Source organism: Centropristis striata, chromosome 16 (assembly GCF_030273125.1).
Source record: "Centropristis striata isolate RG_2023a ecotype Rhode Island chromosome 16, C.striata_1.0, whole genome shotgun sequence".
NCBI lineage: Eukaryota > Metazoa > Chordata > Actinopteri > Perciformes > Serranidae > Centropristis > Centropristis striata.
The window spans coordinates 21,383,274-21,402,367 of NC_081532.1; the positions used below are offsets into that span (position 1 = coordinate 21,383,274).

The 19,094-nt window shown below is 40.0% G+C and overlaps 1 protein-coding gene across 1 annotated transcript in view; it reads right to left on the bottom strand.

The window, feature by feature from the left end:
* Positions 1 to 19,094, bottom strand: part of eipr1 (EARP complex and GARP complex interacting protein 1) — a 74,818-nt gene that overhangs the window by 17,039 nt on the left and 38,685 nt on the right. Inside the window, exon 6 of the mRNA XM_059354066.1 lies at positions 15,678 to 15,814. Within this exon, the coding sequence (XP_059210049.1) occupies positions 15,678 to 15,814 (137 nt within the window). The remainder of the gene's footprint in view (positions 1 to 15,677; positions 15,815 to 19,094) is intronic.

A 19,094-nucleotide genomic window follows, 5' to 3' on the forward strand; every position in this document is an offset into this window, starting at 1 on the left:
GATCAACACGAAACTGAATCATCTTTCAGGAGGTCCACCCAACCATTTGCCACCTTATACATCACACATATGGCCTTTAAATTATTTTTCTATAAAGGGATTCAAACACAACTTTGTTTGTTTATCAGGTTAACCATTTCAATACAAAACCCGGAACAGAATGCCTGTTCTAGATTGATAGAATCTTTTAATTAATGGTTAATAAACTCACTTTGCTATACCTTACCTTATAAATTATCCACAGTGCATGGTCGAAAGTGCATGGTGAAAATTTTGCTAGTTAAACTGTGTATATTCTAGGAACAAAGTAAGACACTCGGGGCTAATGGGCAGCATTTCATTTCTTCATTAATCACGGGTGTGTTTTCGGGGTAACATGAATTAAACCAATCAGTGTCCGATTCCATATAAAAGCCAGGTAGTGCTGCACCTGGTGCATTGCTATTTATGTGGCATATTTGGCAAATTGGAGCAGTTTTCTGCTGAGGAAATGGATCTGATGGTGCAAGAAGTGAAAGCGAAGCACAGCAGTGACTTTGAGAGCAGGTGGGAGGAGTCCACGTGCACAGCTGGCATTAGTCTCCAAATGGTCTGACAGGAGATTGCAGATGTCTGGTACAGCCTGATGGGATGGTGGGAAAGTTTACATTTTAACTGAAGAACAGGTATGTGGTCCTTGGCTGGTGAACCCAACCCGGTGAGTCAATTCAGACCAGACTCAGGCCATTTTTTTCTTTATAAATTGCTCACAATGCTGCGTTCCTTGGTATATGAACTGTTCACTGATGGTAGCAGGTGCAACATAAAGGGTAGCCTCGGCCACTAGTGTATGAATGTGTGTGTGTGTGTGTGAATGGGTGAATTAGCCCGTCCATAGTGTTAAAGCGCTTTGAGTGGTCGCTATGACTAGAAAAAGCAGTGCGACCATTTCCCATTTCCCAACCATTCAGTGGCAACTTCCTAAGCATCAACACTCACAACATTTTTGGAAAACCTATTTAGTCTATTCATTTATTCACCTTTCTTTCATTATTCACTACCGTGCTCCACTACCACACCCACTCCTGCAAACTCAGTTCCTCTCATGCTAACCTTCTTTCTCTACCACCACAAACTGAGCACCGGACCTGGGGAGACCAAGCATTTTCTGTAGCTGCTCCGTGGCTGTTCTGACCTGCCCACCTTCAAAAAAATTGCAAAAACCACAGCAGTGTTGTTTTGTGTTATATTTCTGGTTCTTTTTGTTGCTCCCACTGTGTGACTGTGTTTTTAAATTGCGTCTCTTGATTTGTAAAGCCTCTTTGAGTATTTACTTTAAGCATTCTATAAATAAAATGTAGTATTATTATTATTATTATTATTATTATTATTATTATTATTATCATGGAACATATGTAACCTGTAACAATGAATATGATACTTTTGGTGAACTTCAGTTTCACTCAAAATAGCAATTCCATGTGTAATTTTGAGCTGCAGCACATGATATATTTACAGTGCTCCCTCCCTCTCCTGTGTGTGACTCTGAGGTAAAAGGCGTGACCCCGGGCTGTAGGGTGGCTGGTGTTCAACCCGGCCCGCCGTGGAATGGGACGCGCCCGCCGCGTGAAAAGGAAATGGAGCAGGAAATTGGGTTAGTTTCGCTCTTTCCCTCTCTGGTGTCTCTGAGCAATCCCCTCCACGCACGCACACACACGGACACACATACTCACACATACACTCTCCCTGCCCTGCTAATAGTGGAGAGACCTGGGACTTTTTGTATGTGTGCGAGTGTGTGTTTGTATGAGTGCAGAGGATTAGAGTTGTGGCCGGCCTAAGCCACCAAACACACTCAATCTCAAGTCATCCAGTCAGCTAGGCTGAGAGTGTCTGAGTGTGTGTGATGGGGGGTTGATGAGGGGACCAGGGACCTATTACACACACTGTTAGGCGCACACAGATAAAAACATAAAACTGGCAAAACACACTGCCTATATACTGTTATGTGTGTAAATACAGAAGAAGATTTAGGTGTGTAAGAGGGAAGCTACAAAGGTAGACAGACAAGCACACATTTGGCCACCACGCACACACACACACACACACACACACACGCACTCACAATCATTCACACACACCCTCCTGGCTTAGCCTGGGTGATAAATCTCTCTGAGGGGATCGACTGGAACACAGACGCTCACAGTCACGCACACACACACACACACACACACACACACACACAAACACACACACACACACACACACACACACACACACCAGTTTCTATGACAACTGCTTTGGGGAGGGAGGGGGAGAAAAGAAAAATCGAAACGGGAGAGCAATCATTTCATCGCTGATCAAAATTAAAGCCTGGCTTTGAGATGGAGCTGGCAGAGAAAGAAAGATGGGAGAAAGAGAGGCAGGTAGAGGGAGGGAAGAAGTGAGAGGAGGGGTGGAGTGAGTCTTTCCATGCACAAAAGTAAGGGATTGTTACATCAAGCAGCCTAAATAAATTTTTAGGGGGGGGACAAAAGTCAATAAAAAGTCACAACTGATTCCCCCAAAATTATGTTATATCCACTTTACTTCAATTATTGTAATTAAAGATCCGAATCTTTAGTTCAGACCTTGATGGTAATATCACAGTTTGACCATTCGCTAAATCAAACACACACTGGGGCTCTGTTCACCAAAAAGGACAGAAAAGCTCAGACTAAAAACACACACATCGGGAGCGTGACTTCTTCTACACTGGACCGGCAAAACGTCATCGCCAGGGCTGTGCCCCCTCTCGGAGGAAAGAAAACTGATGATACTATTGATGTCAATGCAATTTCATGTGTGTTTCTGATTAAAACTTTGACAGGTTTGTGTCATGGCCACTTTGTTTAACGCAAATATCTAATCAGCCAATCACATGGCAGCAACTCAATGCATTTAGGCATGTAGACATGGTGAAGATGAGCTGCCGACAGTCAAAGTGAGTATAAGAATGTGGAAGAAAGGTGACTAAAGTGACAATAACCATGCCACTGAATGTGGCATGGTTATTGGTCTGAGTATTTCACAAACTGCTGATCTAACAACCATCTCTAGGGTTTACAGAGAATGGTCCGAAAAGAGAAAATATCCACTATATTTCCAGATGTTGATGCCAGAGTTCAGAGGCGTACAGCCAGACTGGTAGAAAGGCAACAGTTACTCAAATAACCACTAGCTACAACCAAGGTCTGCAGAAGACCATCTCTGAATGCACAACACGTCCAACCTTGAAGCAGGTGGGCTACAGCAGCAGAAGACCACACCAGCCACTTTATTAGGTACACCTTGTCAGCTAATAAAGGGGCTGGTTAGTGTGTCATGCATATACCTGCTTTTGTCTTCTATACCCATTTTTTAAAAATGACTTAGAATTTCGAGCTGTAAACCTGCCACCACTGAGCCATCATCATGAAGGAGCTGAGTATGAATTAGGGGAGGTGGGGGTGGTATTACTAATCTAAAGGTATTTTTGTTCATTTTTATTCTCTCATTCTGAGGTTTGCATAAGGCCATGAATACACCATTGTGAGAGTTACAGTACGATGTCTTGTTCATGTCTACTGGAGAGGGAGGGAGGGGTGACTTGGAGCAAATGAAAAGGTTACAGATGATCGATTTGACGGTAGCAGGGTTCAAAAGGTCGCACTCAAATCAACACGGGCATATGGAGAACCACTATTTCCAAAACAGCTGAAATCTTTTGCATAATGGCTTGTATTAGAATTTGATATACGATACTCTTAATAGGCAACACTTTCTGCATAATGGTGCTACATTTGAATATGTGAATAAAATATGATGGAATAATGGCTTTACCTTGGGTACCCTATCATTATGGCACGCTGAAGCACTGCCAAATCTGTTGAACAGGTGGAATGAAAAGGCTGTTTTTTGGTCAGGAGGCATGCAGTGTGAACAGGAGCCTCTGTTGTCTGCCCGGATGACGAGTTTTGATGCTGTCTAGTACCAGTCTTTGTACCAGCAGACAGCTGGCTTTTAACCTGGACTGTGAAGGAGCAAATAGCAGCACTATCAATCATTTCACCTTCTTTTTTACACTCTCTCTCTTTCCATATCTGCTCATTGTGCGCCCTCTCTTTCTCTCTCTCTTTCAGTCTCTCTCGTGCTCACAGTCACACATGCACAAATACACACCACAGGGGAGGTGTGGAGAGTCCATGCCTCACTGCAGCACTGCACTGCTTTTCAGTATGCACCCTGCAGTGCATGGTATGGCCGCAAGCATGACAGCTATTACACAGCTGTGTGTGTGTGTGTGTGTGTGTGTGTGTGTGCGCGTGTGTGTGTGGACTGTCGATCCAAGAGGGAATTCAAGGGGAGACACAGTGGAAGAACATCTCCAGTGACAGGCATGTCTCTCTCCCTCGCTCTCTCTCTCTCACAGACACACACAGACACACAAAGACACACACACACACACACACACACACACAGACACACACACACAGACACACACACACACACACACACACACACACACACACACTGTATGCCCAGTGGCTAGTACTACATGCCTGTTAGCTAGCCTAATATTATTCAAAGGCTCAAAGCGCCCCAGTATGCCAAGAATGACACACAGTTGGTTCCCCATGAACTAACACAACATAGTTTTTCATACAAGACATTTTGAAATTATTATTACATATTGGAATTATTAGTATATAGACACATACAGTATACAGTGATGTATCTTTGCTTACATATACAGTCAAAACTAACACTTTCATTATTTATGATCATTGTTTCTGACACACATGGTTCCTCAACGGTTCCAAACTTTTTTCTTTTCAGTCTTCAAAACCTTTGTTGTGAAATAGCCAATCACCATGGCTAGAGATCATTTCTTAATGACGGTCTGCAACAGTATTAAAGGAATCATTGCTCATTTTAGCAAGGACATTTTGGAGCAAAAAGACACATTCAAAGCTCAATTCAAGCACATGTGTGTTCTACTGTCTTTAAATTTATACTGTTTATAATGTGTCTCAATGCTAGGCCTGTCACAATAACAATTATTAAGGACGATATATATATCACGATAAACGATAGTATTGTGGAGTACATCCTTTCCACAGCAATGAATTTTTAAATCTCAATAACATTGAAATTGAAATGTAGAAAATAAATATTAAAACATCCTAGATAAATAAAACATGAAGAAATAAACTACAATCAAAACAAATAAAATAGACTCTCAGGCTCTGTTAACCGAAACTGCACTGAGATAAATATTATATTATTAAACACTATAAATAATATATAAACAGCTGTTTCTGAGATTTTTTGGCAATTCCTACTGCCTGTCAAACATTTGCAGTATTACTGAAATAGCACAAAAAGTCTGCGTTATAATGCGTTCACAATAAGACTGGCGTGGCTCTTTTAAGAGGCATGACAGTCAGTGCTAACAGGCTAACAGTTAACTCTGTAGCAACATGTGTTCTACTTAGCGACCTCCGTTTGTTTATAACAAACAACAGACACTCTGTGCACAGTTGGCGACGCCGTTTAATTTACTATCAGCAGCAGACATTTTGTGTACAGTTAGTATGCTTGTGGTTTACAATAAGCGGCGGCTGCTGTGCAGTTAGCAACGACGGCCACAATTGTTGTGCAGCTGCTGAACTGAACAGTGAAATCGGAAATGTTCCCACACCGACTTTGGCACCAATTCCATTTATTCCACCCAACTTTCTGGAGTAGTGCAGCCATCGGGAAACTTGACTTCGAGTAACATACGCACTATGCTTCAGCTGGTTAGCGTCAGCACTGTGTGTGTGTGTGTGTGTGTGTGTGAGAGCCGCGCCTCCCACAGAGAGCAGGTTGAGCGACAGGAGAGGGACAGAAGCAGCGCAACTGGCGAAAATGTTGATGGCTTATGTAAACAACAGTGATCGAGTCCACAAAAACTATTGCGTCCATTTTTATATATCGAACCATAAGTCGATATATGGACTATCGTGACAGGCCTACTCAATGCATTGGATATAAGAGATATGATAGGACAGAACTTTATTAATCCAAGAGGAAATTCTTGAGCCAGGTTGCTCTAAAAGTACAATAAAATACAGCAAAATAAGAATAACAGAAACAGATAAGTGAACAAGATAAGTGAATGAAATATATTCATAGCAAATGATTAGAAGAAATTAACTTTCCTGCTTTACAGGTACAGTAAGGTTTATTTTTCGGGTACAAATTTTCGAGCAAAGCAGTTTGGAGCAGGTGCCTAATCTCTAACCAGTTCTTTGCATTTCAACAGCCTAGCAACCGACACTCAGCCAGGAAAACTGCTTCCAGAGCGGCACCAACTCTTTGCTGGTCTTGAACCACAAACCGCTGATGTCAGGGGCTGGGAGCGGGATTATCATTCATTTGATTTGATTTGTTTAACTGCAAAGTGATTGATAACAGGTAGTCTGTGATACTTCAACTTAGCAGACTATTATTGCCTGCGACACGAAAATGGTCATTGTAATAATATTTGAATATCTTATGAACACAGGAGTGTATCAACTTTCTTTAATAAGAACATTATTGCTGTTTTTAAGTCAAGAAGCAAAAATGTGTTGTATCAGTCTCAAATCAAAGCCAGGAGCAACATTTGTGGAGAGATGATGAAGTCCACCATTGTTGTTATTATGCTTGAAGTTGGTGCTAGCGTTTCTGGGAAAGGGAAGACGTATACAGTGACATAATGACAAGGCTCTCTAGCTTGTGGAAACCAAAAAGGTTCTGAGACGGTTCACAAGTTGAACCAATTGGGAACCAGCACCAGCACTAGAACTTGGTTTGCATTGGTTGTAAAGAGGTAATACTCATTCAGTCACATTTAGGGTGTTTCCACTACAGTTGAATACTCGGAATGAGGTGGGTCTCAGTCGCAGAAACGCCCCTAATTTGAATATGTATATACTTTTTTTGGCCCTGTTGAAGAGCAGGGCCGTTTTCTCCCCTGAAAAAAGCCTGGTTGCTGATTGGATGGAACACTAAGCAGGATGTGACGTAGTACTCAACGCCACAACAACACGTGCCATTTGTAAAAGCCGGCGAAGTAGCGAGTAGTCACAAGCAACAAGAAACATATGCCCCTTTCATAGTGTGGACCCGCAAATGTCCCGCTATATTGCTGGAGAGATCTGTGCCGGCTCTTCACCTTTGGGCGTTCATAGTGATGCCATGAAAGTGTGACATTCTGCCCTTTCATAGTGCAGTCCAGCGTTGTGTAATGAGATGCACAGTAGCACAGTGCTACTAGGCTAACAGTTAGCTTTGTAGCAGTACAGTGTGTATGTGCTGCTGCAGGAGGTGTTCACTTAGCGATCTCTGTTTGATTACAACATCCAGACACTCTGTGCACAGTTGAGGTGCTGGTTAATTCACGATAGGCGGTGGACACTTTGTGTACAGTTAGCATGCCCGTTTGTTTATGATCAGGGGAGAAGCTGTGCATAATTAGCCATGCTGGTTTGTTTAAGATCAGCAGCGGACGTTGTGCACAGTTAGCAACGGTAGCCACAGTTGTGTCTCCCGTGTTTAATCTGACGTGTATGTGGTGTCATGGTTGAAACTGTTGCTAAGCGATTACGCGGCAATCGAAAACCATATGTCATCTCTGGAGTCTCATAAATCCCTCTGGGGGCCTTTTTATAATGGAGACACGCAGAGTGAGCGTCCATTTGACAGGGCGTGGCCTGAGAATTTCCCAGCGGCCACTATTTCCCCTAATGGAAACACGGCTATACACATCCGTGTGTAGGGCTGACCTTGGTAAAACATTATTTGAAACAAAGTTGCTTCTTAAAGGAAAACTTTGCAGATTTTCAGATGAATGATGCCTGCAGTCCCTGGAGCTTCCTCTGCTCACTACCAAGGGCGGACAGCTTGACAGACTCACAACAAAGGGGCGGGGCATAGCAAAGGGTCAGCCAGAAGCTTCATCACTTCAATCACGTTGAATCAAATTTCTGATTACAAAAACGTCTCCTTCGACATCATACTCCTGTCTATTGCCCTTACATTTCATCAAGGAACCCTCAAAATGTTGCCAAGCACCTTCTTACGACCTTTGGCAAAAGAATGAGATGACCTTTAAAACATGCATTAATGAAAAAGAGTCTGACTAAAAATCATAACTGCAGCCCTGTACAACAGGGATTAGGTTCTGAATAATGTAAAAGCAAAGGTACAATGAAAGAGACAGCCTGAGAAGAAGTGAAAATGTGTCAGGATTTTCCATTAAACACCACTTTCTGTCCCCAATATTGGAGCCGAGTATTCCATAATTTACATAATGCTGCATATTACATCAGTACAAACTAGAACAGGATCCATATATGTTTTATAAGCAGTGTTATCTTTGTATTTTTGTGTGTGTGTGTGTGTGTGTGTCTGGGAGACGGGGTGCTGTAGATACCGTGCTCCTCTCCAGGGTGTTAGATGACTAACTAGAGACGGCTGCGACTGCTGGGCTGTTCTCCCTGTCCTTATTTCAGAGCAGGGCAGCCGTGATTGGGCTGGCAGAGAGGGTGACGAGCCTCGGGAATGTGCGGGGAGAACGGGGGAAGAAGGGAGGAGAAGAGAAGAGTGTGTTTTCTGTGTGTGCGTGTGTGTGCGTGTGTGTGCGTGTGTGTGCGTGCGTGTGTGTGCGCTGGTGTGAGGGGACACCTCAGAGGTCGTCTGAGGAGGCAGTGGAGCGTGCTGAGAGGCTGCCATCACACAGCTGCCACACCAACTGGACACACACATACACAAAACCGCACACACACACTTGTGCAGGCCAAGTTTGTGCAGAGGCATGCCACGCCACACACACACACACACAACAACAGAAAGGTGCACGGAGCAAAGAGAAAACACAGGAGAGCACACAGTAATTTGTCACATGCAAGTCACTTACTCAAACACACACACACACATGTGACACACACCGCTCATTCACACTTGCAAGCTTTCCACTTGCAACCACTTCACACTTCACACTTGTGCACGGATGAAAAAACACACACACAACCACACACACAGACACACAGACACACACAGACACACAGACACACACACACACACACACACACACACACACACCATGGCCCTGGCTGATGTCTGTCTTGGACTGAAGGAGTCAAGGAGGCATAACGATTAATTCATATAGAAATGAATAAAACCACTGCAGGATATTTAATATGTTTTTGTTTTTATGATCGCATTACTGTTTGGTCTTTTAGGTAAACTATGATGATTATATTTATTACTGATTCCACCGCTGACTGTTTTCTCGGTTTAACGACTAATAGTTGAAAGTATCAAAAATATTACAATTTTCCATAATACAAGTGAGAAACAGAATCCGCTTCTTTTTTGTACAACATACAAGGAATTTGACTCGTTTTTACAGTGTTCTCAGAGATAATTAATGAGAAAAGAGGTTCAGTTCATGATGACAAAAAATAAAGAAAAGCAACCATCTTAATCTTAATCTAAACTAATGATTTTTAATTATTCGATTGATATTGATATTTAATCATCCGTCTCACTGTTTTCGTTTTATATATTTACTTATCTATATCTGTTTTATATGTTTTTGCTCCTTTATCTCTTTCATTTTAGCAGTATTTATTATGGTAAATGAATAAATAGGATTATTGTTATTATTCATGTTTTACTGTAAATACAAAGGTATAAACCTCCAGTGATCCTCAAAAGGCAACAATCAGCAATTTAAAGAGAAGTCAGTTCAAATTCCCCATAATTAAGTCATTCCTTATTCACACATTAATGTACTCCCCATCCATACAAAAGTAAAATGTACTTTTTCTATTGTTTTTGCAGTAAATTAAAACAAATCTACCCCACGAGTAGTGATCTATTAACAGACCTTTGTTCAAACCAAATACATTTTATCTGAAATTTTAGCATGGATCTCAAAGTTTCCAAAGCTCAAATTTATGGAAATGTGTATCATAATGCAGAGAATATCTTTCAGTACACTGTGATATCAGAGATGAGACTGTGGTCTCTGCTAACAAGCCCTGTGCTGCCGCCCCCTCCTTCCCTTTGTGCCGATGGCCAAATCAGCACTGTTGCATCTTTCAAAATAGCACAGCGGGAGGAGAACGGCCAAAATGGAGCGTGCAGGAACTCTATAATTTGTTATGGGGCTGACTGGGATATCAATGATTCAACTATCTTATCTAGGCCTGTGATACACATCTGTAAATATCTTCCGTCTCTCTCTCTCCTTCACACAGCACCCCTCTCAATCTCTTTGGCATGTTGGCGTTATCAAAGCGATGGATAGTGAGGCATTATTACTGCACACGCGATGCACATGCATGCACAAACACACACACACACACACACACACACACACAGAGGCAGTAAGGTGGGGAGCTGATAACCTGCAGTTACAAGGTTAATGTGTGGTAGTACACATGCTCCATGTCAAGCAGGAACATTAGTGTTCCACCGCCTCGCTCTTTATCATGTGCTGAGAAGAAGCTTACATTTTATTAGAGTCATGAACAACCACAGGCAAAAAAAATGTGGCATGAAGAGACGCTCCCCTCTGCCAGTCTGTCCACTGTTATCATTGTCTTCGAATACACATTTTACATATTTTTCTAGACAAAAGCAGAATTCCGTGTTTGGATCAAAATCATAGCAATATGCCAGATTGGTCTCCCCTAAAAACGTCAACATGAGACGTGTGCAAATGCAGCAAAGTACGACTCACATTTACGTTACAGACTGTCCTCCGCCACCATCTTCACTGCAAAAAAAGCCAACTTGTATTTTTTGCCTAAAACAGTGATTTAAGTTGGTAAAACTTGGAAATATAAATTATTGACATTCAGGCAATAATGTAAGTTAGCAGAACAAAGGAAGCCAGTTGTATGCTCACAAACAAGTTTGTGAGTTGTTGTTACTTATATCTTTAAGTTGGGGTTCAAAACAAGGGACAATAGTTCTGCTAACTCTTATTTCTTTGTTGTGAAATGCGGGAAAGCGGTGAAATTCTGTCATTAGCGGTTAACTGATGCTAGCGGCACTGCTTGTTACAGCTACAAGAGTATCCATTAGCGTATCAACGCTAACTCAAAATTGTGGTCGCAACATTAGCTGACATTTCATAGCGGCGTTACAATCGTGCCAGTTCAGCACATTGCAGAAGTTACCAGAAGTAAGGATTAAAAGTTATTACAATGTAAAATAATAAGTTCAAATATCTGAATTCAGAGTTGAGCATACGGAGCCCCCCAGGGGACACGGGGGGAAAAAAAAGATGGGTGAAAAAAAAAAAAAATGATGGGTGAAAAAAAAAAAAGGACGGACTTTTGCGAGATCCCGAGTTACTTTTGCGAGATCCCGAGATACTTTTGCGAGATCCCGAGATACTTTTGCGAGATCCCGAGATACTGACGAAAGAAGAGGAGCAATGGAGGAGCGATATTCGCCTATTTTCCGGCCTTCTAACTGGAATAGCGTCACGAAAACCGCACCAATTTCCCCCAGGATGGTTTTATTTTGTACAGAAAACTAAGACTGACATTTCACAGGCTTGATCAACTCCCCAAAATCAGCGAGTCTGGCGAAAGATTAAAGTAACCGGGCCGAATATACGTCCTAGTGCCCAACGGCAGCCAGAGTGCTTAGGGACCGTCGCAAAAGTGCAACGTCTTTCTTTTCTATTTTTAATAACTCACTGGAAATTCATCTAATAAACACCAAACGACTTCTGATGTGTTCATGAACTCACTGTGGACTTCCCACACCCTTTATTTTTAAATACACACCTTTTCAATTCCTTTTATTCAGTGTGTACAATATTTAAGCCTTTTATTTTGTAATAGCTCTCTTGTTTTTATAGATAGCCTATCAACACCAAACCACTTCTGATGTGTTCATGAATTCATTGTGGATTCCCCACATCCTTTATTGTCGTAAAACAAACACTTTAAATTTCAGATACCATTCCTTCCAGTGTGTCACCAATCATAAGACATCTGTAAGACAATGAATAAAAATGTAATTTACGTATTTAATTACTGTGCAGCCCAATTTATATATGACTATGTTCAACAAAAGACAAAGACTGCTCTTAGTATTTTAACTCCTCACTATTGCTTGCTATAGTTGTTCTCGATTTTCTGTTTTGGAAAGCATCACGAGCTGATGGTCAAGTACAGATGCATACTTGTGGCTGTAGTAATCATATTTTTGTTTATTCACTTTGCTTTAACAGCTTGCAATTAATTCTAAACTACCTGAAAGGTTGTATGTGTCATGCTTGAATGACAATTTGCATGCTTGACCTGAATTAACAGCAGCAATTTTGAAGAAAAAGAACAGTGAAGTCAAAATAAAAAATGAGAAATGTAAAGAAATGAATGATGTCTAAGAATCTTGTAAGGGTTTTAAAGGAAAGCAAGAAGCTGTGGAAGCTTCATAGTGAGTTCATGAACACATCAGAAGTGTTTTGAAGTCGATATGTAGAAAAACAAGTGAGTTATTAAAAAATAAAAGCCTTAAGTATGAATAGAATATACACGCTTATTGCTCCTTATATCTAAACAACTTGTAAAGGTTTTGCTTGAAACTAAAGGGTTGTGACTGATTCAAACAGCTATCAAATAAGAAAGGCCTTATATATGAAAGAACTATACACACATATTACTTGTGCCTTTAAAAAAGGGGGTTTATTGAAAATAAAGGGTTGTGGGAAATCGACAATGAGTTCATGAACACATCAGAAGTGGTTTAGTGTTGATATCTATAAAATCAAGTGAGCTATTACAAAATAAAAGCCTAAGATGTGAAATAATTATATATACTGATTACTTATGCCTTTTTAAAAAATTGAAAGAGTTTTTAATGACAATAAAGGGTTGTGGGAAATCCACAATGAATTCATGAACACATCAGAAGTGGTTTGGTGTTGATAGGCTATCTATAAAAACAAGAGAGCTATTACAAAATAAAAGGCTTAAATATTGTACACACTGAATAAAAGGAATTGAAAAGGTGTGTATTGAAAATAAAGGGTGTGGGAAGTCCACAGTGAGTTCATGAACACATCAGAAGTCGTTTGGTGTTTATTAGATGAATTTCCAGTGAGTTATTAAAAATAGAAAAGAAAGACGTTGCACTTTTGCGACGGTCCCTAAGCACTCTGGCTGCCGTTGGGCACTAGGACGTATATTCGGCCCGGTTACTTTAATCTTTCGCCAGACTCGCTGATTTTGGGGAGTTGATCAAGCCTGTGAAATGTCAGTCTTAGTTTTCTGTACAAAATAAAACCATCCTGGGGGAAATTGGTGCGGTTTTCGTGACGCTATTCCAGTTAGAAGGCCGGAAAATAGGCGAATATCGCTCCTCCATTGCTCCTCTTCTTTCGTCAGTATCTCGGGATCTCGCAAAAGTATCTCGGGATCTCGCAAAAGTATCTCGGGATCTCGCAAAACTAACTCGGGATCTCGCAAAACTATCTCGGGATCTCGCAAAAACTAACTCGGGATCTCGCAAAAGTCCGTCCTTTTTTTTTTTCACCCATCATCTTTTTTTTTCCCCCGTGTCCCCTGGGGGGCTCCGTATGAGCAAACTCAAAAACAAGACTTAAAATATTCAGTTTAATTGTCCAAATTTTATCGAAATTTGTTGCCTTGAAATTTTGAGTTCACCCTACTTTTCTTTTTTTGCAGTGTTGCGGACGTAGTAGTTATGATTGTCGGAGTCGCAGAGTTTAAATGGCAGAAATCACACTCCGCATTTATGTCCCGTGTGAAAACAAAGTAAATTACCTTTTACATAACTTCCGTGGCTTACATCACCCTCATAACTACTTCACTGTCAGTATTTTGGTACATTCATTTACTGTTTAAACTATCTTTGAAAACGCCTAACCAGGAAGCTTGTTTGCACTAGGTCAGTAGTTTTGTAGCCTAAATTACCTGAAACTGCAGCCTATTTACAACCACTAACCATACTTCTATATACACAATCTCCCATAAAGATGGAATAATTTTGTTTTCAGGCACAATCCTCTATTAATTGTAGTTTCATTTTGGTCAAGTTTTGAGGAGATATAAACGTTATCCGTCGAGAATAAATCTTTCACAATAATTTTTCACAATAATTTCATGGAAAGAGATAAAAATATATATTTTATTCCAACTTTATGGGTGACCGTGTATAACGACCAGTATATAATACAGTGTAATAATACAGTTTATGACAATGATGTGCATGTTTAATTTTAAGAATGCTCCGTGGTTCAGTGAGCCACAAAGCGCTCATTTTGTCAAACGCTCATAGGGTTGTGCTGACAAATGGTCTATTGTGTCGTTAAGGTTGGAGATGTTGTAATATGCAGCTTTTTTATTTTTTATTTTCCTGTCTTCTGTTTCATGAAAGTATTTCCTAACAAAATGCTGTGTTGATGAATTGTGGATTTATTTCAACCAAAGGAGAGGTTTTGGTTGACATACAAACACAAATACCATCATATACCATAATACCATGGTGAAATTTTGGAAAGGTATGAATGTAAACAAATACCTCTAACAACAAAAATAGAGTCTGCGGCGGTCTTGTACTGCTCTATCACCGGTCAACCTAGTGCAAGCATTGGTGGCAGATTTTTTTACTTTTTATATGGGAAAACCATGCAAAACTAAATGTTAATCCTACGAGAGTATTTTCACACCTTAAGATGTGTCCGTAGAGGGACTTTAAACTCTGAGACTTTAACTAACGTGACTCACTTCTATCAGATTGAAACGCAGGCTGCTGGAAAGAATCCGACTGGTTATAAGTCAGGTACCTGTGGAAATTTGACATGTAATAAAAAGTGTCTTAATACTGAGTGGCAAAGCTTACAGAAAACATGCCTCATGTTGCTCTTTTTAAAATATCAATGCTCAATACAACCAAAGCATTTTTTTTCTTCCTACTGGTTTATTGTCAGCCACAGTTTTAATGTGCACATGCAATTTTATCAACAAGTAGGCACTGTCCGAGAGTTGTTAATTTACCTATAAGGTTGTAGTTTGCAGTTGTTTTGAACTGGACTGTATTATATCATGATAAATAGGTGTTTCTAATATTTTGGCAACCCAATTTACCTGTCAATATAATGCGCTCCAGTACACCACCACCACACATTGTGAGCTTAAGAACGAACATAAAGTAGAAATATTACCTTTCCTGACAGTCAGCAAACTGAAAAACTACAACCTTTCTTGTTTGAATTATTTTTTTTATTTATTGATTGTTAACTATTTATTATTTTATTGATGCTTCTTTCTATTATTGCTATAGACTTTTGATGCTGTAACACTGAAAATGTCCCCATTGTGGGAATAATAAAAGGAATATCTTATACAATCTTCTATTGTACTGGTGTACCTAATGAAGTGGCGGGTTAGTTAATTTCCAGAAAAAAATATCAGTCAAGTGAAATGGGAGGTGAGGTCCTAATAGAAAACAATCAGCCTTTCCCTTAAATAACTGGAAATATGTATGTGTCCATATCAGAATTTGCAAAATGTGTCAGATTTGAAATAAAAAAAACAAAACTATATGTTTGCCAGATGTCTTAGAATACTTTTAGACCAGCCCAAGAAAGTGGACCTCACGTCATTGTGCGGAGGTCCCAGCCTCGTATGGCGGTGTCATTCGCCGTGGCAAGCTGGCTGCAGTTGTGGTGGGGGCTCCACTTGCCCGAGGTGAACTTCAGCTGACCTTTGCCCTCCAGGGTGGCAGTGCTGGAAACCTGCAGAGGACAGCAACACCTTCATTACCATCTCTGAGTAGGGACGTGAATTTCATCCAAATATGTGACAGGTTCAGCCAGTATGGTGCACTCAATCCGCATAATAAGGCATTATTAGAAGTCATTTTCTCTGCAGGCCACACTCAAGACTACAATCATTCAGTATGAGTCTGTAGTAATATTTTGGGCATTACTGACAAACCAAGTGCCGGCAAATTTGTGCCACAATGAGAAGTGTGCACTCTCCCTGACACAACTTCTACCTACTTTGCAATACATGTCTCCCTCTAGATGTAATCTTAGTCTGATTCAATTTGAAACTGGACGAATCAAAATATCTTACACTGTAATAAACCTCTGAGACCCACATGGAGCATTTTTGTCTTTTTAGTGGGTAGGAGAGATTTTTAGGGAGAGATAGCAGGTCAACAGAAGATGCAACATAGAAGGGGTGTATGTTAACTGAAGGCAGGGAACCTGAAGACTGACTTGAGATGCAGCTCAGCACTGTGTGTCAGCTTTTTGCAGTCATAAATATGTCAGTTTAGAATGTCAGAACATGCGCAAATAAATTATAAATAAGACTCATGATTTGTGCCAGAAAGTTTCTGGGTGATTTGATGCTACATTTAGCCCATTTTTACCACCCAAGCATTGACAAAAATGTTTTTTTTAATCCATTAACAATACCCCATTAAGACAACAAGAATTTGAGGAACACCACAGAAAAAGTAATGCTTTGATTTTGCATCAAAAAAAGTTTTTTTAGATTTATGCAAGAATTCCCAGGATCAGTTACCTGAAAACATCTTTCTTTTGATTTATTTTTTTTTTTAACTGGGGGAAACTGTTATCAATGGGCATAACTCCAGACCTATTTGAATTTTTGAACTAGTCTGAGATGTGAGCATTGATTAAGAGGTTTGGGGAAGCTAGATATCTTTCTCAGTGGGTGGAGGAGACCAAAATAGATCTAAAAGAAGAATGAACATTGGACTTAAATTCTTAAATCTTCTTAAATAATTATTTTCTTTATATAAACATTGACAATGCCCGCCCATGATGGTTGGGAAAAAAAATGGACCCCCAATAACAACACTGCTCATAAAGAAAACTACCAGGCAAAATAAACTACTTTCGCACAGGACTTTTTCTTTATTTTGCTCTTGAAATGCTGTCGATATGATAACAACTCGTCACTCGGGGATAGGCAAGTATAAAAAATGTATATGTAAATGTATAAGATAATAATGTAATGCACTGTAAAAAAAGATAAACAATGGCTACTCAATAAAATTGAGGCAACAGATTGCATGCAATATTATTAATTAAATCTAACTACGTTACAAGTTGAGTTAATAACAACTTAACAAGAAGTGCCTGTCAATTAAAAACAGACTAATTCTATTGTGTTGGATTCATTCAAAATTCTCTTGATTTAGAATTACATACACATAAAGATTATATTTAATATGATCAAAATAAGTAGATTATATCTCAAACATTTTTATATTAAAGTTACTTAAACAACTGCCTCAAAATCAAGGATGCATTTATATTTAACTCACAGATATTTTACTCACTTCTGATCCATTTAGCAACCGACTGTGTGCACAAACGTGCGTGACACCCATAGACTGTATTAATAATGGCTGTAGTGACAGTGACGTCACCCATTGGTTTGTGGACTGCCCGTTGGAAGCATCAAGTTTGGCGTTATACTCGTCGCCATCTTCCTTTTTGTCTTTCACCATCTTTTTTTCGGAAAACGGAGAGCAGCCCATATTTGGACTGTGGAGGAGCGAGAGTGATCTGACAAAACTGATTACACGCCTCTCTAGACCGGTAACCTAAATGGAGCCTTAACTGGGATGTTCGTTTTGGCTAGCAATAACAATAACAAAGTGTTCAAATTAAGTGAAAATATAGTGTAAAAGGGTCTAAATTATGAGAATGAAGAGGTAAACGTTTAAACTTTTTATTTTTTACTTAACTGCATTGCTCTGCTTCTCTCCTGATGACGGCTTGCCTTGATAGCCACTTGTCAATCAAAGGTAGCCACGCCCAAGATCAAATGATTCTTTATCTTCTATTTTCTTCTAAGTGGGGCCATTATTTACACAATTAACATCAAATTGTATTGAAGAAGATTTTTCTAGCGATTGAGACCATAGTGTTGTCCTAAAAAAAAATTCTGAGGTAATAAATCAAGTGAGAAGTTTTCTCATTTTGTATTGAAATGGATGGACTGACATACTTCTGCAACCTTCGTCACCACCCCCTGTTGGAATTTTCGGTAGAATGCAGCTTAAGGCACTTCCTGGTTTGCCTCACTGCTCAGATCCGGAGGTTGCTGCTTGGTGACACCAGAGTGACGTGTTATGATAAGGGCTCTATAGGCAACAGTTTTCCTACACGGTAACCAAACTGAATACTTGATGATGTCAAATGTTGTGTTTCATGCTTTAAATTATTTTATTTTTTTAAAGATATCAATTAATGCAGCTTGAAATTACCTGTTAAGATTGACATTATGCAGTAGACAGGAAAACCTAAAATCTAATAAAATTCCATATGTTCACAAAAATGAAACTTTTATCTGAACTGCAAGTGCACCACCTTCACCAGTAGAATCTGCTCTGGACCTGTAGCTGAAATTAAAAGATAATGTTCTTGCGATCCATTTTTATAAGTAGAGTCATTCTCATGCCTGAAGCGTGCACCAAGATATAGATTAGTATATTCTGCTCTGCACGACAGGACCTATACAGCCAGAACCCCCCAGTGTGGGCACTGGGAGGCAACAGCATGCACTGGTCTCCTCTGTCACCTGCTGCTCAGTCAGCAGACCTGCTGACCCCGGGCTCTCCTTGGTCCCCCAGCAGGGATCTATACACTAGATCGCTCAGAGTTACTTATGGATCACCTGTCGAGTTGAAGATGAGCCCCTGGACAATTTAAGATTGATGAACATGGAAAAGCACGATCAAACTAGCCTGTTTAGCCTGCTTGGAAATCACTCAAATTTATAGTAATTTCTTAAGATATTTCAACAGAAAACCATTTAAATGACAAAATGTCACCAAATCCAAAAATTAGAGCAGTTTAGCTGAAAGGCAGTCAGGTTAAATTGCAACATTAAAAGCTTTTCAAACAAGACGACATGCTTGTCATTAGGTATTTATCAAACCTGCTATGTATATTTCACAGGGCAACAATGAAGGTGAAATTAATCAAAGTCAAAACACTTCAAGGACTTAAAGCATATCGCTTGATCAGA